The sequence below is a fragment of the Aedes albopictus genome, chromosome 2, assembly GCF_035046485.1.
Source record: "Aedes albopictus strain Foshan chromosome 2, AalbF5, whole genome shotgun sequence".
Taxonomy (NCBI): Eukaryota; Metazoa; Arthropoda; class Insecta; order Diptera; family Culicidae; genus Aedes; species Aedes albopictus.
In genome coordinates this window covers 473,104,397-473,126,394 of record NC_085137.1, presented here as the reverse complement: position 1 = coordinate 473,126,394, position 21,998 = coordinate 473,104,397, and the positions used below count along the sequence as shown (strand labels likewise).

The following is a 21,998-nucleotide window of genomic DNA, read 5'->3' as shown; positions in this document are numbered from 1 at the left end:
CATTTGAATTTTTTTGTTCGATAACAAACTTCTTCCGTAAGACTCCAACAGACGGAAGCATCAGTCGCTCATTATTTGTGCCCATTGGAGTGAAAATTTATTCCATCAACTGCGCCCGACCAACTTTCCGCAAACAAAGTCCATTAAATTATTTGTTTGGTTATTTCAAGAACATAATTTAGGGATATCCATCAGACTACCCAACTACGATCCAACTCGACCAAGCGGAAAATTATAACTCCTACCGCGTGCGTCTACCATAGGCCATCAAAATCCGCTGGAAAATCCAACCGAAAGAAATAAATTAAATTTGTTGCTTGCCATTAGGCATCCACGTCACAGAGCGCGGAGGAAGGCGCGACGACAGTGGCCAATTAACCCCATCGGGAAAGTTCTCCGGCAATCATCGCCGGGGCATGGTCCCGGGCAACCGGCGCGGCGGAGGGCTTCCGTTTTGGGATCCCGCACGGTTGACATTCCACCGCAAAACCACACAACGACTAGAGAAGAGGCCACACGCTAGCTACATAGGTCCCCAATTGTCGAGCGAGCGACGTCGAGACACTTCAAATCAAGTCGAAAATTGTGATGACTTTCTCCCGACCGCAGCTGGTGGCCACACGCTGAGAAACGAAGGCAGGGTGAAAGTATTGTCGGCAAATGGGAAACTTAAAGATGCAACACAACAAAATTGAAATAGCTCAATATTCATTATCATGACTCATTCGTAGGTCTTTCTCCACTCAGCTTAAGGGCATTTTTCTCAGATTCTCATGAATATTTTTCCACAGGCAGGGCTTATGGATAAACAAAAAAATTGGGGAAAATTCAGGGTCGCCTATTTTCCCGGAAAACTCAGGTGGAAATTCTTTGTTTTCCCCTTACACTACTTAATTTGAAAAATTATAACTCAAGAACGAAATATCGTAGAAACAAATGTTTTTTAAGAAAAAGGAAGCAAATTTTATCAGAAATCAAAAAAAATATGAACTGGACAAAGTTTTCCACAAAATTTTCCACAGTTGAGAAAATTTGTAAAGAAAAGCCGGAAAAAAAATGCCCGAACTCGTGGAAAATTTTCAAAAAAATATTTTTGAGAAGGGTATTTCATAAGCTTTAATCGCTGAAATTTTTGGAATGCACTTTTTTTTCGTTTTTGATTTATGGCCAATTTTGTTGAAAAATGTCCAAAAGTATCACATAATCCTTTTCTTTGAAAAATTTTAACTCAAGAACGAAACATCGTAGAAACAAAGTCTTTTAATGAAAATGAAAGCACTTGTTTTTCACTCTTGAGTTATGGCCAATTATGTGAAAAATTACCACATAATATATGCGTACATGGTTATTTTTCACAAAATTGACCATAACTCAAGAAAGAAAAAAAGTCCTTTTCAAAAATTTCAGCGATTGAAGCTTATGAAATTACCTCCTCAAAAAAATTTTTTTTGAAAATTTCCCGCAAGTTCGGGAATAGTTTTTCCGGCTTTTTTTTTCAATTTACTCAACGGTGGAAAATTTTGTGGAATCTTTTCCACTTTATTTTTGTTTTTATTTATGAGAAAATTTGCTTTTATTTTCTAAAAAAAAACTTTGTTTCTATGATGCTTTGTTCTTGAGTTATAATTTTTCAAAGTAAGTAGTGTCAGGGGAAAACAAAGAATTTTCCGGGAAAATAGGCGACCCTGAATTTTTCTCATTTTTTTTGTTCATATATCCATTAGCCATGCCTGTGGAAAAAGTTTCATGAGAATCTAGGTCCCTTCGGCCCAATCCCGTACGGTAATAAAAAAAAAAATGCCCTTAACTCAAAAACCAAAAGAACCGTAAAGAAACTCTAACATTTAATTTTACTTTTATGATGGTTTGATAGACGTCCTTATTTTACATAAAAGTGACAAACCTATTCGAGTTCAGGTTGGCTTTCTACCTGTAAAATCGATACAATAGAACGTTCAGTTGACTAACGAGCCGTATCTAGCAAGTTTGGGAGTCTTTGGTTCAAATCCTACCATGGATTTTGTCTCTGCATTTTTTTTTTCCAATTTGCCCATTTTTAGAAGGGTTGTGCTCATAAACTTCAGGCTTTACGCATATTCAATAAAATATTATTTTGGATGCTAGGTAGGTGCGGGACCATTTCGAGAAGGGGGTCCTAATGTTAGCACTTTGTGTTATAGCTGAGTATTTTTTTTTACCGATTGAATTATTTTTTGTATACGGTAAGATATGTACAGTACCAAGCCATGTTGAAAAAAATATTCAAAATAGAATTGACTGAGTTACAGTGGAGTTTTTATAGAATGATCTGATAGGGTCCCTAAAGAAGTAACTGGAAGAATGCATAATAGAATTTCTGATAGAATTTCAAAAACAAAGACAAAAAATCAAAGAATTCATTGAGGAACTTAAGGTGAACTTTTTGCCATCTTGTGATGCTGCTTTTATTCGGTATGCTAGCATTACAGAACTAATAACTAAAAAAAAAGAATTCTCAATTAAATTCCTCCTTTTTTTTTTGAGAATGTTACGAAAAATAGTTTATCTATCATGTATTTAGCTAAGCTTTATAAATTCTCAAGAGATTCTTCCCAAAACCTTACAAAGATTTCTAGATAAATTCTCTCCCATTATCAGAAGAACCAAGGAGATTCTGCAACACTTTTCCAAGAATTTCTCGTACGAGAATTTTCTCCAGAATTTCCTCTTGGGACATTCTTCCTGAAATTCCCCAAGGATTACTTCACGTTTCCTCCCGGGATTTCTTCCCGAATACCTCCAGAGATTCTTTCCGGGCTTTCCAGTGATTGCTCTCGGTATTTCTCCGGAGAGTCCACTGCGATTCATGCTGAAACTAAGATTCCTCCAGGGATTTGTCCCATAATTTCTGTCAGGATTCATCTTCAAAGATTTTTTCAAATTTGCCTTCAGAGATTCGTCTCAAGAATCCTTCCAGAAACCCTCCAGAGATTCCATCTTCGTGGATTGTTCACCATTTTTCCTTAAATTCCTTTAAGGATTTCTTCAAAAAAAATTCCAGGGGTACAACTCCAAGATTCCTTCAAAGATATTTTTTTTTTTCTAAATGGAGTAAACAAAACTGAGGAAAAGGCTGCAAACAGCCAAGAAATAATTTCGTTTATTTTTTTTTTTTTTGCAATGGAGAACAGTTGAAAAAAAAAACGAAAATTTGAAACATTTTGTTACATCTGCTAAGCCTAACGGAGCTGTTCTTTTTCCTCGCGAATCTGATTAGAAGAAAACTCGAAATAGAGTCGAAACGTTCTTTGACAGCTTCCTGAAACCTTCGGAAACTACTTCCAAACCCCATTTGAAACCACCCTGATACGTCTTGAGACCCCTTGAAACTCTATTGGAAGCTCCCAAAAATCCCTCAGAAAGCTCTTAAAAGGTCTTGAGACCTCTCAGATCCCCCTAGGTACTCTCTTGGAAGCCCCCGAAAACACCTCAAAAACGCCTTGACACCTCTCAGGCTTTAAACATCTGTGAAAGTATCCTAAAACCTCTAGGTACCAATTTCAAACCCCCTGAAACTACCCAGTCAACACACGAACGCATATGATGTTATATAGGATGTAAAAGTGGAGGCGATATACGCACATTTTACACGCGGAAGCATGTACGCATATGGCCTCCACTTTGGCATCCTATTCAACATCATATTAGACCAGGGTTGTGCAGTTTCAGGATGGTTAATGTCGAACGACACTCGCTTTAACCATCACTTCATACGACAAACGCAGTCCATCAAAACATAATCGATTCACGCAAAAGCTACTCAAGCCAACCCTCGTTCAATGCAGAGTCAACCACATCCAGCAGCAGCGATCGTCTCTTGTTTTCGAACCACACGATGAAACACCGAAGCGAGTTTTTGTTCTACGCTTTGCATTCTATTCATAGGGCGTGCAATGTTTGTGTTTGCTACGCCATGCAATACTACTAAACAAATTGACCTTCATCCTGGCCCTTTCAGATGAGAGTCACCCAGCAGTGAGTGACATAGCTCTGCGTCGAAACGACGGTTAACAAGCGTTCGGCTGCTCAGGAGATGTGCAGAGAAAGAGCGGGGCAGCGGCAGCCACCGTATCAATGCGTTCGTCCCGAATGTGTTCGTTAGCAACATAGAGACGGTCGGCTGTAGCGTTGATGGAGGAAGAAGGGCAATGTTGATGTTGCGGCTTTTTTGTGTTATGATGGTGTTAATGCACAATACTGTATTAGACTTTGCGTTAGCTGGGTACATTAATCCACCTGAAACACCATGAAACCTTTTGATATCTCTCTTAACCCTCCTAAGATGTTAGGCTAGGCGTACCACGAGAGCATAGTGTACGCTCAGCGAGTCTGTCTGGGTCATATTGAGCCCAACATCCTGCTAAGGTTAAAAATCCACGAAACTCTCTTGGAAGCCCTCTTGATACACCGGAAACCCTTCTTGGAAGCCCCCTGTATAAACCAGAAACCCTTCAGAAACTCCCCAGCAGGCTTCCAAACATTCCCATTAAACGACCTGAAACCTCCAGATCCCCCTAAAATACCTTGTAACCACCCATCAGCCTTGAAATGCTTTGAAACCCCTGTTAAAATGAAAATGAAACACCCTGAAACGCTTTGATTCTCCTCCTAAAACCCCTTTGAAACTCTCTTGGTGGCCCCCTCAAAACCCATGCAATTCCCATGAAGGCCCCAAAAATTCATAATAGCAAAGAAATTTAAGAAGGGTGACTGGCTAAAAGATTCAAAGGAGTATCATGCGGGGTTTCAAAGAACTTTCAAGAGAGCTTCCGGTATTCAGGGGTTTCCAGAGGTTCTGAAAGCATTTTAGGGGGATTTCGGAGTGTCTCAGACAGGCGTTAGAATGGTATTTATTCAGGAAGTTTCAGAGAATTTTTATCGTTTTCCGGAGGCGTTACAGAGGCGCCTTTGGTGGTTTCAGAGGGTCGCAGATGCGTTACATGAGATCCAAGGGGATGTCAAGGGGTTTTCGGTAACATTTCAGGATGTTTCAGCGAATGTTTAGCGGGTTTCAGAGGCGTTACATTGGTGTTATCGGGCGTTTCGGAGAGTCTCAGGTGCGCTTCATGGAAAGTACTTCAGGGGATTTTCGTTAGTGTTTCATGATGTTTCAGAAGATTTTCAGTGGGTTCCTGAGCCGTTTCAGGGGCGTTTTGGGAGTTTCTGAGGGTCTCAAATGCGAGGTTTTCGAGGCATTTTTAGGATATTTTAGAGGGGGTTCCGAAGGTTTTGCGGGGGCGTTTTTGGAGCTGCCGAAGGTAATAGAGGGGAGTTTTTGGGAGGTTGCGGACAGTCCTAGGTGCGTTACATGGGGTCCAAGGGTACTTCAGGAAGTATTCAGTGGCATTTCAGGATGTTTTAGAGGATTTTCAGGGTGTTCCGGAGGCATTAAAGAAGTGTTTTCATGGGTTTTGGAGGGTCTCGGGAGCGTTACAGTTTTGGTGAGTTTCAGGGGACCTAAAGAGATCACTGCTGTCAGGAGAAATTTAGGGGGATTTCAGAACCGCCTTAAAGCGTTTATTAAACGCCCCGGTTTTGGAAGGAATTCAGTAGATCCTATGACCTATAGGCTGTTCTTAACATTAAACTCCTCCTTCGACAGCACATACAGGGGATAGACAAAATGATCGGGACAGGCAAAATTTTTACTTTTCCAAAAGTGTTCAACTAGCCATAACTTTTCGATAAAAGCATCAAATATTCTCAAATTTTTACTGTGAGTTCATCAACTAGTTGTGTATCAGTGGACAAAATTTGGAAAATATCAGGCTGTTCTACACGAAGTTATAAAGATTCTAGAAATAGGTAAAATTGTCCGATAGCCAACTTTGAGCTGTTATATCTCCGGATTCAATGAACCGAATGCAATGAAATTTTGATCATTTATGACTTATATAATGAGCTCTGAAAAAGTTTGACACAACTTTAAATTATTAACAAGAGAAAAAATTATAGCGATTTTATTTATTTTATGAGTTTTTAGTAAATTTGTCTATTTTTAAAATGCATCCCAATACTTTTTCTATTAATTGAAGGCTATGTTGTTACTTTCCTTCAAAACAAAACGGCACTTCTTCTTCTTCTTCTTCTTCTTCTTCTTCTTCTTCTTCTTCTTCTTCTTCTTCTTCTTCTTCTTCTTCTTCTTCTTCTTCTTCTTCTTCTTCTTCTTCTTCTTCTTCTTCTTCTTCGACTTCGGCGACTTCGGCACCTACTCACGATTTCGAGCGCACAAAGCTCTTCGTAAATAAAACCAGCGCACCTGAGCTTCTTACTTTAAGCTTATTACTAGTGAGCAAGAACAGAATATTAAAATGTACTGTTGTTTGAAGCTTGCCTTTTGAGATTTAAGCGTTTGAAGTTCTGATACACACACTGTTGAAGCGGGATTTCAAGACGGCTACGCAGTCTTTAATACGGAAAAACGAGATTTATTATTTGCCCGACGTTTCAACCCTGGAGTTTTGTGTCATCTTCAGAGGTATTCCGTATAAAAGACTGTGTAGTTGTTTAAATCCTGCAATAAACTTTTCAGTCGATCTGCAAAGAGATTCAAACAGTCAGTCTTTCTTTATAAATAAATAGTCTTAATGCCCCACCCCTCATCTCTTTCACTGTAAATACCCCAAACTCCCATGAGCTTTACTAACTACTTCTTTAACATAACCAACCCATCTTATCCCTAATTTTAAGTACTCAAACTATTTCAAACACAAGCAATTTCTATTTAGGTAGCGTTACCTTAATTGAGGGACCTAAATAGATTTTTCCTAAATGGATTCTATCTTAATGGAGGTTCCAGGCATATTTTCACTGTTTATTTTTTTAGGCATATCCTGCCTTCTACAGTCCCATAAAACAAACTACCTCTAAAAATCAAAGCTTTCTTCTAGTAGCGCTCATCATCAAGGACTGTGCGGTGCCACTTGAACACCGACCGCGACCAACGAGCCAACAAGACCGCGACGACCACGACTACGTGTCTAGTTTCCCCATTATGAAGGGGTTGAAAAGTTGGCTGCCGTAGGTATGTATCTGTTTTCTAACTAGTCTGGTTTGCATATCTATCTAGGTACAAGTGTGTAAAATCGTCGCCGTTGCGACTTGCGGGACGACGACGTTTCATTTCCGGTGGTGTCACGTGCACATCATCGGGGAATTAGATGCAAACAACAAATCGTATCCAGTCTTAAGGACGCAGCTCGGCGTGGTTGACAATCGAGAACAAGATGTGATGGCTGCTGTTGGGGGGTGAAGTGCCGGTGGATGACTTTCAGTTTGAACATCGGTAGGTGGCAGATTTGATAAATTCAATTAAGCTTGAAGCTAGATCGTTCCACATTATGACTAAGTTGATATCAATTTGTTCACGTAAACGAATTCGTTCGTTGGATGGTAAAACCCTATTCTTATAATTTCAATAGAGTTCTGACTCTGCTTAGGGTTCCGGCAGAATCCAGTTCAAGTTTTATTAAAAGCTGCTTTGAAGTCATTTTCGATATTTTGATTGAGTGTGACTATCTCTCAAATGGAATCCCAAACAAATCACCGAACAATTGCCAAGCAATGAGATTAGCACTGATAATTCCACCTCTTTCTGCACCAAAACAATCGCATCGCTAAGGCCCATCCCCAAGCGAGCGATAACGCCACATCAGAGCACCAACCTGATAACACTGAGCTAACTTTTCGAACAAACACAACACTCACAACTCGCCAGCATAATCAACGGCAATGGCCTCGGGTACTCGTTCACTGATATCGAAACTGCTACTTTTCGTTACCATTACAGTCAGTTGTCACTCGCTGTTGCTCCGAGACGCCGAAGCAGCTAATATTCTAGGCATTTTACCAACATGGGCCAAATCGCACTACATCATTGGATCGGAATATCTTCGGGTGTTGGCGCTGGCGGGACACAATGTTACCGTGATTACACCGTTTCCGCTGGAGAAAGCTCCATCAAATTACCATGAAATTGTCATGGATGGAATTCTGGACGCATCTGCTGGTGAGTGAATTGCTGAAATCTGCTAACAATGACACTAGTTGCGTATGTACTCGTGATTCCAGGACTGGAGAAGAACTACTTCAAGTACAAGGACGGTTCATTCCTGATGATCCTGTCGATGTTGTACAACGATCTAGCCGACACAACATGCAGCTTCGTTCTGCAACACCCCAAGGTCGTGGGTCTGATGAAGTCCAATCAACAGTTCGACGTGGTGATCGTGGAAACCTTCATGACGGAGTCCATCTATGGGCTGGCTCAACACTTCAACGCTCCGTTGATTGTGTTCTCCACGTTGGGAAGCAACCTCTGGACTAACGGACTTGTGGGAGCTCCCGCTCCGTACTCCCATGTAGCACATCTGATGCTTGGGCTTACGGATCACATGAATTTCTACGAGAGGATGATCAACACTGTTGTGGGCATTGCAGAGCAGATCTATTACGAAACAGTGTACCTTCCGAAACAGAAGCGGTTCTACGATGAAGCATTCCCTCGGGCGGGCATAAGTTTTGAACAGCAGTTGAAGAATACGTCATTGGTTCTGCTGAACCAACACTTTGCTCTTGGAAGTCCAAGGTCATATCCACCAAACATGGTAGAAGTCGGAGGGATACACATTCGGAATGTTAAACCACTTCCGGAGGTGAGTAGTCTTTACAGTTTATCGATGATCTTGTAATTACGCAGACATTTTCAGGATCTTCAGCAATATCTGGACGAATCCCCGCATGGTGTGATCTACTTCTGCATGGGATCTCACATCCAATCCAAGCATTTCCCAACCCACAAGCGTGACGCCTTCCTCAAGGTGTTCTCTCAACTCAAACAGAGAGTTCTCTGGAAGTTCGAAGACGCCTCCATCACAGACGTCCCCAGCAATGTCCTCATCCGATCGTGGATGCCCCAAAATGACATCCTCGCCCATCCCAACATAAAGCTGTTCATCACCCACGGAGGCCTACTGGGAACAACGGAAGCTCTATACCACGGCAAACCCATACTAGGAATTCCGATATTCGGCGACCAGAAGATGAACGTCGAAAAGGCGGTTCGAGCCGGATACGGTCTCAAACTGGACTACGAACTTATCAGTGAGACTACTGTCAGACGGGTGATTGATACCCTACTAACGAACGGATCGTTCACGGATAGGGCACGTGAAATCTCCCGCTGGTACCATGATAAACCGATGACAGCCGGCCAGACGGCGCTGTTTTGGACCGAGTATGTGATAAGACATCGGGGAGCGGTTCATCTGCAATCGCCTGCCGTGGAGTTGCGAATGTGGCAGTACCATCTGGTGGACGTGGGAGCAGCTCTCGTTGCGTTGTGTTTGATGGTTTTAGGAATAGTTTACAATTTTTTCCGAGCATGTTGGAGGTTAATGAACGAAAAGAGGAAAAATAAATTAGACTAAATGTGCGAAGGGGTGTGTTTTTAAGACGACAGAATCCTGACAAGGATTCCGATAGAATTCTGAAAGATATTCCGGTAGAATACTGAGGAGGATTCCAATAGCATCATGAGAAGGATTCAAACAGATTCCTGAGAATTATTCCGACAGATTCCTGAGAAGTATTCCGGCAGATTCCTGAGAAGGATTCCAAATGAATCCTGAAAGAGATTCCAAAAGAATCCTTAGAAAAGTTAAGACAGAATTCTGAGAAGGATTCCGACAGAGTTCTGAGAAGAATTCCAACAGAATCCTAAGAAGGATTCCGACAGAATCCTGATAAGGATTCCGATGGAAAGAATCGTCAAAAGGATTCCGACAGAGCTCTGAAAAGGTTTCCTACAAAATCCTGCAAAGGACTCCGACAGAATCCTGAAAAGGATTCCGATAGAACCCTGAAATGGATTCAGACAGAATCCTGAAATGGATTCCTACAGAATTCTGAAAAGAATTCCAACAGAATCCTGAAATGAATTCCGTCAGAATCCTGAGAAGGATTCCGACAGAATATTGAGAAGGATTCCGACAGAATCCTGAGAAGGATTCCGACAGAATCCTGAGAAGGATTCCCACAGAATCCTGAAGAGGATTCCGAGACAATCCTGAGAAGCATTCCGACACAATCCTGAGAAGGATTCCGACACAATCCTGAGAAGGATTCCGACAGAATCCTAAGAAGGATTCAGACAGAATCCTCTGAAGGATTCCGACAGAATCCTGAGAAGGATTCCGACAGAATCCTGAAAAGGATACCGACAGAATCCTGAGAAGGATTCCGACAGAATCCTGAGAAGGATTCCGACAGAATCCTGAGAAGGATTCTGACAGAATCCTGAGAAGGATTCTGACAGAATCCTGAGAAGGATTCTGACAGAATCCTGAGAAGGATTCTGACAGAATCCTGAGAAGGATTCTGACAGAATCCTGAGAAGGATTTCGACAGAATCCTGAGAAGGATTCCGACAGAATCCTGAGAAGGATTCCGACAGAATCCTGAGAAGGATTCCGACAGAATCCTGAGAAGGATTCCGACAGAATCCTGAGAAGGATTCCGACAGAATCCTGAGAAGGATTCCGACAGAATCCTGAGAAGGATTCCGACAGAATCCTGAGAAGGATTCCGACAGAATCCTGAGAAGGATTCCGACAGAATCCTGAGACGGATTCCGACAGAATCCTGAGAAGAATTTCGACAGAATCCTGAGAAGGATTTCGACAGAATCCTGAGAAGGATTCCAAAAAAATCCTGAGAGAATACCGAAAAAATCCTGAGAGAATTCTGATAGAATCCTGAGAAGGATTAAGACAGAATCCTGAGAAGGATTAAGACAGAATCCTGAGAAGGATTCCCACAAAATCCTCAGAAGGATTCCAACAGAATGCTGGGAAAGATTCCAATGGAATCCTGAAAGAGATCCGACAGAATCCTGAGAAGAATTCCGACATAATCCTGAGAAGGATTCCCACAGAATTCTTAGAAGGATTCCCACAGAATCCTCAGAAGGATTCCCACAGAATCCTCAGAAGGATTCGAACAGAATCCTGAGAAGCATTCCAACAGAATCCTGAAAAGAATTCCGACAGAATCCTGAGAAGGATTCCGACAAAATCCTGATAAGGATTCCGACAGAATCCTGAAAAGGATTCCGACAGAATCCTTAGAAGGATTCCATCAGAATCCTGAGAAGGATTCCGACAGAATCCTGAGAAGGATTCCGACAGAATCCTTAGAAGGATTCCGACAGAATCCTTAGAAGGATTCCGACAGAATCCTGAGAAGGATTCCGACAGAATCCTGAGAAAGATTCCGACAGAATCCTGAGAAGGATTCCCACAGAATCCTGAGAAGGATTCCGACAGAATCCTGAGAAGGATTCCGACAGAATCCTGAGAAGGATTCCGACAGAATCCTGAGAAGGATTCCGACAGAATCCTGGGAAGGATTCTGACAGAATCCTGAGAAGGATTCCGACAGAATCCTGAGAAGGATTCCGACGGAATCCTGAGAAGGATTCCGACAGAATCCTGAGAAGAATTCCGACAGAATCCTAAGAACTGTTCCGACAGAATCCTGAGAAGAATTCCAATAGAATCCTGAGAAGGATTCGGACGGAAACCTGAGAAGGATTCCGACAGAATCTTGAGAAGGATTCCGATAGAATCCTGAGAAGGATTCCAACAGAATCCTGAGGATTCCGACAGAATCCTGAGAAGGATTCCGACAGAATCCTGAGAAGGATTCCGACAGAATCCTAAAGAATCAACGAAATATGGACCCAAATGCAGTTAAAATCTTGAAACAAATGCTTTGAATATATGCGAAAGTTCTAACGATTGCATCATTTTCATGAAATTTTAGCTACATGTTAGGATTCTGAATGCAGTGCAGAGCTTAGTCAAAAAACATTTTTGCAAATCATCTTACACTCGAAAACTTGTGACTTGGCACATTTGTTTGCACCACCAAATCGGTTGATTACTGTTATCTCACCAGCTTAATGGAACCAATCACTCAAATCAACGATTTTGCTTGTGTGTAAGATATCGCCCATACTCACCTCGCTGCTAATCGTCACAAGCTTCTATCAGTCTTTCACATCAACCCACCATGGCTGCACGCTTAGCAGTAGCTGCCGTCCTCCTGTATTTGGTGACCTTCTCCGAAGGGGCCAAAATTCTTGGCGTACTCCCTATGGGAGCAAAATCTCACTTCAACATTGGGTCCGGTTTCATGAAAACCTTGGCCGAAGCAGGACACGATGTCACCGTCATCAGTCCGTTTCCACTGAAGAACGCCCCGAAGAACTACCGCACCATCGAACTCACCGGGCTGCTGGAAGATGGAAGATTCAACCAGAATATGTTCGAGCTCAAAAGTGATGGTGGCATCGTGGCTCCGTTGATTATGCTGATTATGATGTATGAGTCGTTTGCACCGATGATTTGTAAGTTCATTCTGGGACACGAGAATGTAGTGAAGTTGCTCAACTCGGACGAGAAGTTTGATTTGGTCTTCGCGGAGACCTTCATCAGCGAATCACTGTACGGATTTGCACAACACTTCGATGCTCCGTTGATTGCGTATTCAACGTTCGGAAGCTCCATGTGGACCAACGACCTGGTGGGTACTCCAGCACCCCCATCACACGTAGCTAACTACTTGCTGAGTTACACGGACAAGATGACGTTCTGGCAGAGGTTCCACAATACGGCCATGTATTTGTTCGATCGGTTGTACTATGAATGGCGCTATTTGCCAAGTCAGAAGCGGATGTACGATGAAGGGTTCCCTAATGCCAAGATGACGTTCGAGCAACAGATGAAGAACGTGTCGTTGGTATTCCTGAATCAACACTTCAGCTTGAGTAGTCCGAGGCCATATCCACCAAATATGATTGAAGCCGGAGGAATCCAAATCGAGGATGCTAAGCCTTTGCCCGCGGTAAGTTATGAAAGATCTTCATAAACTTTGATCGATTATTTGACTGAATTCTTTTGTAGGATCTCCAAAAATACTTGGACGAAGCCAAAGATGGTGTCATCTACTTCTGTATGGGATCGAACATCAAATCCATTCACTTCCCGGAAGAGAAACGAAACGCTTTCCTAAGGGTGTTCTCCAAACTCAAGCAACGAGTACTGTGGAAATTTGAAGATGAAACCATGCCGAATCAACCGCCCAACTTGATGATCAAGGCCTGGATGCCTCAGAACGACATCCTTGCGCACCCTAACGTTAAGCTGTTCATCACGCACGGAGGACTTCTTGGCATGACGGAGGCTCTGTACCACGGAAAACCCTTAGTCGGAATTCCGATCTTCGGTGATCAACCGATGAACGTCCAAAAGGCAGTTCGATCCGGATACGGTGTACTGTTAGACTACGATAACATCAATGAGCAAACAGTCGAAACAGCGCTCAGAACGGTTCTGAACGATCCATCGTACACTAGGAATGTCAAGGAAGTGTCCGACCGATTCCGTGATAAACCCATGACTCCGAAGGAGACGGCCGTTTTCTGGACCGAATACGTGATTCGGCATCGAGGAGCTCCCCATCTGCGCTCGCCAGCGTTGGATTTGTCGCTGTTCCAGTATGAACTGTTGGACGTTTATGCAGTGATGCTAGTTTTGTTGATAGGGGTCATTGCGGTGGATATTTATATTGCAAAGAAAATTTTGCGAAAGGTGTGCCGCAAAATGTGTTCAGGCGGTCAGAAGAAGAAAAAGCAGCATTAGATTGTTATATTTCATAGATGAGACCATTTTATGAGTTCAAATGGCTTCAATATCTTAATTACTTGTCCTGTACACCCACCGCGTCTATGTACACTGTACTCAGTCTATTGACTATTGTAAAAGATTGCGTTTATAAAAATACTTTTTCAAATAAAGTTCAAAATCTCAACTGGCATTACAATGAGTTATTTAAAAACATTATCCTTTCTTATAAAATGTAACATTTATTCAACGGAATTCCATGAAGAAAAGCTTGTTGTTAAGGTGGCGTATTGCTTCTTCTTCTTCTTTATGGCTCGACATCCCCACTGGAACTTGGCCTGCCTCGCTTCAATTAGTGTTCTTTGAGCACTTCCACAGTTATTAATTGAAGAGCTTTCTTTGCCTGCCATTGCATGAATTTGTATATAATGAGGCAAGTACAATGATACACTATGCCCAGGGAGTCGAGAAAATTTTCCTGACCGGAACGGGAAAATATCCTTTCAGCATATCTAGATTCAAACACCAACAGCTCATCTCTGAAGCTGAACCAGAAAATATGGTATATGTAAAACTTGTGTGGTTAGACCAGTTCTACAGGATACCGTCGGAGAATCAGAATCAGAGAATCCGACGGTGGATGCAAAGTATCTTAGAATTATGTATTCTACCCAAGTAACAATATGACAATCTTTAAGCATTCACGCGTATTTATAAAGGTTTTATTGTAGCAACAAACTTTCTGCTTTGCTTTATTGGTGTATTTAAAGATGCTAAGTAACTACTTTTAAAAACTTTTCTTTCAGCTGTTTTTAAAACCGTTTGTAGTACGATAATAAAATCCAAAATGAATTGGTTTTAACAATTAATTTATCACGGCATTTTGTACCTCCATAAAACCGCTCGAAAAAGCTATCGTACTTAGTTTTATAGTAGCCATAATAAAATATTCTAAAAGACTGTTTTGTCTGTATAAATGTCAATACTAAACCAAACAATAAGTCAGCGAAGCAGCGGCCATCCATCAACATGGCGATCACTCTCATTCACTGTTTTTAACACTGCGTGGAGAAACATTATAGAATTCATTTTAGGAAGCTGTAATGACCCCGCGAGTTACAAGAACTCAATAAACACTCGTATCACATCGCGGGACGTAACCATCATCGGATAGAAAGTTTTGCAGTTTTGGTTCAATGCTCAAGAAATGTGAACGGAACTTCATCGTCTTGTTCATCGCAGAAGGAGGATATGCACAGAACTTTACCTGATGCGATTTTCGATGGCTTCATGGTGTTAGCTTGCGGTGCCCGATGAAATTGTAGTCGCGATGTAATAGCACTTTCATGTGATAACTAACAGCTACGATACGAGGGATTAATTAACGCGAATGTGATTGAAATGTAAACATTGCGCTTCAGCTGTCAAAATTTATCTGCTTGCTGTTTGGCAATCATATAAGCAGAAAAAAAGCTGAACGGCTTTATATTGACATTTAAAGCAACTATTTTGTATACATACATACTACTTTCACAAATGCGATTTCTAATCTGTTTGCATTAATTGGTTCTTTTCAAGATAGCAATGCTTAAAAAAAATATGTTTGTGTCTCCGCCATAATGGCGGTACAGCATTTCGCTGATATTTTTGGAAATGTATTGTAAAATATTGTTTAAATATTGTCTGAAATCAAAAATTTTCATTAAGGGCACTTGTTTTTCGGGAGATTTATGACACTTTTCACGGAGGGCCATAGAAATTGAGGCACTACATGGTAAAAAACTTCTCGCAAAATTGGTCAATTTAAAGCCTCGATGGAATATTTTCCAAGATTAATTAAATGAAGATAAATATAATTTATGAATTTAACTTTGTTATCATGAATACCCTCGCTAGTGAGAAGAGCATTTTCCAAGATGAAGTAGCCCGGAGAGGGTTAGTATAAATGTCAAACTACTTTGTCTGCTGCAGCATTTGCCATTCTTCATAACCTTCTCAAGGGTGGGCCAACTAGCCGAATTCTAACCTTCAAGAGGTTTTGGTAGAAGCTCTGAAGATGTTATTGCCTTGATTAGAGTTTTATTAACATAGATTTAAAACAGCCTTGTGGAGTTGCATAAAACTTAAAATGTTACTTGGGTAGTAGTCCAGTGCATAATATGCATTCCAATCGTATTCTAAACGTATGGAATAGTGGCCCAATGTCACCCCGCACGACGGTAGTAATGGAAAAACCACCCTCACAAAAGCAAATGAATCCACGGCACGTCATCTTGTCAGCTCGGGAAAAAATGACAGCTAGGTGGAGCCACTGTTTTCGGACGTGAACATTTAGTTAATAACAAATGGCTTCAAATAAGTAAATCTCTGTTGAAGGATATAATCTGGATTTTCAATATACACCTTAATTAATAAGGTTAAAAACGTAGTGTTAGCTATCTAAATTTCGATCAATACTCGACGATGCACCGCACGACGGCACCTGGCGGCGTGCATAACTTACGAATTATGCCAAGTATTGAAAGAGTTAGATATACAGTGTACAACTCACAACTGCCTTTCCTCTTTAATTTCTAAATTAATCTAAGCCAAGAAAACATTCCCAACTGCGTATGAGACGAACTTAATACTGGAAGCGTTTTCGCCAGAAATGGAAATGCACTCTTGTCAAATCTTTGGAGTAATCTCTGTGAGAGAACCCCTAGAAAAACCTCTGATAATTCGAAGAAGAATCTTTAGAGAAAACCTTGGTGAAATTTCTGGTGAATTCCCTAGAAGAATTCCTGAAAAATTAACCCGATGCGATGAGTTACAGAACAAAACCTTACACGCATTCCTTAAGAATTCTCGTAAGTAGGGTCTTGTACCATTTGGGCAGGTGTACCTATTTTGGGCACTTGCCGCTATAACTAAGTCAGTTTCAAACCGATTGATTTGATTTTTTGTACAGAGTTAGAAACTGTACGTGCCTAGCTCTATACAAAATTTCAAATCAACCGGTTTGAAATTGACTTAGTTATGGCAGCAAGTTCCCAAAATAGATACACCTGCCCAAATGATACAAGACCCTTATTTCTGTAGAAACTTCTTGAGAAGTTCCCGGATAATGCCTGACTCGAATGATTTCAAATCCAGATAGAAATGACTCAAATGATTTCTGAAGGAAGCCTTATTGCAATCTCCGAAAAAAGGCATCCCTGAGGCATCACTATAATTTTTTTTTTTGATTAATCCTTCAAATAATCCCCAGGATAATCGTTAGAGGAATTCCTATTGAAATTTCTGAAGAAATCATTGTTAGCATAGGCGCCATCTTGTGACGTAGTTGGGGGGGGGGGGGGTTGGCGAAGCTCTCCAAAATTGGACAATATTCAATTCAATTGGACAATAACCTTTTTTAGCTCAATGTACTAGTTTTCACGTGAATATGGCTAAACCAGGCTTGACAGAAACTCCCTCGCGAGAAAATGAGGAAGCGATTTTGGCGATTTTCTGAGGAGTGAAAATAAAACTCAGAAATCACAACGCAAATGCTCAACAGCACCGAGCGCGAGCTTGCCGCGCAGCGAGGAGTTCGTTCAACACTCATAATTGCTTGTTGTGTTTCTCACGTCTACTCACACTCAAAAAGCTCTCGCGAGTTCCACTCCCATACAAAGAAAGACTCTCGAGGCGAAAATCGCACTCAAAAACCCAAAATAATCATCGGCTCTTCCTCGCATCCTCGCTCAGTTTTTTGGGGTTCGTTCGCTCCCTCGCGACGAGGCAAAAGCAAAACACCGCTCTAGAGCATGTTGCAAAACCCTTTTGATTTCGAGGAGGATTATCAAGCCTGGCGCTAAACTAGATGAACTACGTCGATATTATGCGACGATTTCATTGATTTTTTTCCATTGTTTCGAAGATCATGTTCATGGGTGTCATTTATTATTTCAATGACAATTCACTACTAAATTAAAAAAAACCTAGAGATACGATAATTTGCCCTTAGTTTATTCTTGGGCAATTTCTACAAATGTGACTCCGAGAATTGCTCCAGAAGTTTCTGGGATAGTAGCTCGTCCTTCCAGGACTTTTTCTCTGATAAGCGATTCTTTCAAAATATGTATTCCTCAGAGATTCTTTCAGGAATTGCCTCATAATTTCTACTGAGAATTTCAAAAGAAATTCTTTCCGAGATTCCCCAGCAATTCTTTAAGGTAGTTTCTCAGAAACGCTTCCAAGAAATTTCCCAGAAATTTCTTTAGAAATATTTCCAGGAATTCCTTCAAGAGTTTTTCCGGGATTTCTCCAGGAATTTTCAGAATATTAATTTTCCCAAGGTTGTTCTAGGAATTTTCCCAGAAATTCCACTAAAACTAGACTTTCTTCAGTAATTTCCCAATGAATTCCTTGAAAAGTTCTTTCGGAAATTTCCTTAGGAATACCTCCAGGAAATTTCCCCAGAAATTAACTCCCCCTCCCATCCCCCTCTTCATATTATTTCCACCAAGAATCTCTTTTTATTCAGGAAACCTTTATTAATTTTCTCCAAGAATTCATGAATTTTATCAAAAAATCCTTCATTCGGTAATTTCCATTTAAAATGTCCGTAGAAATTTATTCACAAATGTCCCCAGTAATTCTTTCAAAAATATCCCCAGAAATTATCACAAGAGTTCCTCTCGATTTATTTCCGGGAATTCATTCAGAAATTTCTCTATGAATTACTTCGAAAACTTCCTCATGAATTTCCCAGAAATTTCTCGAAGAATTTCCTCAGAAGTTCGTTCAAAAATTCCTCGAGAGTCCTCTAAGAATTTCACCTGGTTTTTTATTAAGAATTCAAAATGAAATTCACAGCAATTTCTTCAAGATTTTTTCCATTAATTTCTCCAGGAATTCCTTAAGGATTTGTTCTAGGATTTTCTTCAAAAATTTCTCCAGGAATTCCTCTAAAACTTACATAAAGAAAATCGAAAGATTTTTTCAGAGTTATATCAGGACTTTTTTCCCAGGAATTTTTACCAATCCACGAGAGATTTCATAGAAAATTCCCCAGGATTTTCATAAGCAAATATCCCTATGCCTTTTTTTCAATCATTTCCCCGGAAACTTCTTCAGCAATTCCTTCGGCAATTTCTTCAGTAATTTACCATAAAATGTCCAACATGATTCTTTTACAAATTTTCCCGGGAATTATTCCAGAAATTTCCAGGATTGCTTCTATTTCAGAAATGTACGGAACTCCTTCCAGAAATTTCGCATCAATTTCTCCAGGAACATCCTCGGAAATTCCCCAGAGATTCCTCCAAGAATTTCTCCAGTCTTTTCAATAAAAGATGTCGGCATGAGTTATGTCCAAAAATTACCCAGAAATTTCCCTAGGAATTTTCCCGAAAAATGCTGCAAAAGTTCCTGTAGGAATCCCAGAAAAACTTGGAGATATTCAAAAAGCAATTTCTAGTGAAAATTAAGGTGGACTTTCCGGATGAATCCTTGTAAAAAAAAAATAGAAGAAGCCCGTGAGCAGGGATGGGATCATACATTAGTTTTTGCTACAATGTTTCTGAAAGGAGTTATTCGCAAGTGAATGTAAATGACTACAAATTAATGATCCCATCCTTGCCCGTGAGTCTGTGGGGAGTGTGCGGACTAAACTATGGGTCTGCGGAGTGTATGGACACAAGTAGTTGTGGATCTGTGAAAAATTGGCTTTTTCAGCATACGGAAAGCAAAGATTTTCCACGGCGCGTCTCAAAAATACCAGAAAAACCTGCTGCGGCTGGGGCGATTTGCAAAAATCGCGGGCACTGCTGATTTCTGATGCTTTTTCATTTGGTTTATTGATTTCCTGTTTGACGTTTCCCAACATGATTGCGTAGTTCTTCTCAATCCGAGATGTATTTTAAGTTAAAACTCATATTAAAATCAAGGATAACCGTTTGGTGTTTAAGAAAATCGAAGATAGTACGTGATTGGCGTCCAATACGCTTTGGAGCTTACCACCATAAGAGGAATTCCTGAAAGAATCCTGAGGAAAACCCCTAGATAAACTATTGGGTAAATCCACGTAGTAATTCTAGAAAGAATTATTGGAGATATCTTTACTGAAGTTTCTGCGTCCATCCCTAGAGAAATTCCTGCAGAAGTGGTCTGCAGGTATATCAGCGAGAATTTCTGGAAAAAAATCTAAGGGAAATATATAAAGTGACATTTATATAGAAATCCCTAGAAGAATTTTCGAAAAAAAATGTGGAGGAGTACCAGCAGATATTCTTGCAAGAATTTATGGAAGAATCCTATCACGAATTCTTAAGGGTTTTCAACATAAATTCTTGGAGGAATCCCCAGAATAACTGGTGGAATTTCTAGGAAAAAAAAACATCTGGAGAAATCCTTGGGGATATGTTGATGAAATCCCCGAAAAAGAACCGACAGCAACTCAGGAAACAACCCCTGCACAAAATCTACAGCCTAAATTCCTGGAGAAATCCTAACGAATATTCCAGGAGGAATTCCTGTATGGAAAAAAAATATTTAGTTTTCGTCTACCTTAGCACCGAACAATAATTATCGAATATATTCTTGCGCCTCATGGCCAATTCGATATCAATGATTAATTTATAAATTAACTTTCATATCATGTAAAAAATATTTTGAAAAATCAACAATTTCCTTAAAATAATATGATTGAATAATTGTCCTTCGAATTCTGTTTCCGTCCAGTCCACGCCTATTTAGGCATAACCTGAATTCAATTCCCAGCACACTTTCTACGTGACACTACGGTGCATAGGATTACCAAAAAATATTATTTGACCGTAGGTGTTTATCCGAAAAGTCGGCCAATTTCTTCGCAATCCTAACCAATCCATGTGTTTTGAACAGCACGATTGAGCAGAAAGATTTTTAATTGAGATGGATGTAGATCATGATACACCATCACAGTGCAACGAAGAAATCTTTCTCTATAGTTGTGAAATACATTGTTTCGTATGCAAAAAAAATCCCCGCACACATTTGCTTGCATCCACCGTAGGCGAAGACAACTTGTTTACATTTTACCGACGGGAGAAAAAAAAGCTATTTATTTGAGCTTTAGCTGCATTCTGCAGCAGTGAAATCCAACTTTGAAGTGTTACAAGCTTTTGTGGGGTATGGATGAAGAACAGTTCGGCTAGCTGCTGCGGTTGCCTTCGTCGCACGCAAAATGATAAACAAATTCATTTCGTAAGTGGAATGCAATTAAAACGTGAAGTTTTGCGTAATTATTCAATCACCAGTGCTATAGGGGCGGGTTATTTATAGTCTACATCTTTTTGCTTCCAGCTGATGAGCCATTGGCAAAGACAAGGGTAAATATCTGTAATTATTGGAATTTATCGTCTTCTATGACGAGAATTAGCGCATATGACGCATCCCCTTCTTATATTACATGAATCAATTGGTTGGAAAACTACAGAGCAATAGCGTTTGGGGTAAGGTAAAAGGCACCGTGTTATAGGAGTCGTGGTTGCAGATAATAGGGTTTTTTGACCTTATTCCCGTCACAACAGGTAAACAAGATTGTGCATTACCTAAATTGACATCGAAACGACCATTTTCTTCCACTTCTTCCATCTGAATCAGATACCTTATTCCGTAAACTGTTGGTAACAGTGATTGTGCCGAACTTCCAGCAAAATGGGAAACCACTTCGGCACCCATCTTTGTGCTGCCGAAGTATACTCGTCTGCGTGTAATACCGTCTACCCCCGTTGGTTTGAACGACACCTCATGCAAACCAACGGAGTTCATTTTTAAATTTGAACTTCTAGTAACCCTGTGTGCATCGAAAAACACACAGATGGCAACCCTTTTTACTGTTTTGTTTTGATTTTGTGTTCCGTTTCACCCCGTTCCATGAGCAGAATGACGTTTGAACCATTTTTAGTTTGAACAATGTGCAGATTAGAGGGGGTCAAATTAAAAAGTGTTCAGATCAGATGATGTCAAACCAACGGGGGTAGACGGTATTTGTTTTGAGCACTTGTGCGGCTCCAGGGTGAAAGTGTAGCTCATTGGCTGTGGACCCCGTCGCGAAAATTTCGCGGGAGCTACGGAAGGGTGTTTGGAAAATATGCCGCAAGTGATATTTTGATTTGTTTTGCTGTGAGGTGCCGGGAATTGACGTGGGTGCCCAAGTGATTCAAAACCCTATCTTACAAGCGAAAATGAGTTTTTAATTTCAAAAGTGCCTTAGCTTTATTATCCGAAATGGGATGACTATCCAGCTGTCTACCTAAAACGCTA

General features: G+C 40.6%; 3 protein-coding genes across 22 annotated transcripts in view; 2 read left to right on the top strand and 1 right to left on the bottom strand.

Moving 5' to 3' along the window:
* Positions 1-21,998, bottom strand: part of LOC109414816 (calmodulin-binding transcription activator 1) — a 634,609-nt gene that overhangs the window by 369,140 nt on the left and 243,471 nt on the right. The window lies entirely within an intron of this gene.
* LOC115256927 (UDP-glycosyltransferase UGT5-like) lies at positions 7,041-9,476 on the top strand. Of its 2 annotated transcripts, XM_062854065.1 has the most exons (4): positions 7,041-7,324; positions 7,829-8,047; positions 8,110-8,693; positions 8,748-9,476. In XM_062854065.1, the coding sequence occupies exons 1-4, from the start codon at positions 7,303-7,305 to the stop codon at positions 9,465-9,467; spliced, it is 1,545 nt and encodes a 514-aa protein (XP_062710049.1). In that variant the 5' UTR covers positions 7,041-7,302; the 3' UTR covers positions 9,468-9,476. The 2 variants fall into 2 exon arrangements, with proteins under 2 accessions (XP_062710049.1, XP_062710048.1); XM_062854064.1 differs by lacking the exon at positions 7,041-7,324 and having other exon boundaries at positions 7,391-8,047.
* LOC109418033 (UDP-glycosyltransferase UGT5-like) lies at positions 12,077-13,911 on the top strand. The gene is made up of 2 exons (XM_029870785.2): positions 12,077-12,945; positions 13,005-13,911. Exons 1-2 carry the CDS (start codon positions 12,112-12,114, stop codon positions 13,740-13,742), a joined length of 1,572 nt encoding a protein of 523 aa, XP_029726645.1. The 5' UTR covers positions 12,077-12,111; the 3' UTR covers positions 13,743-13,911.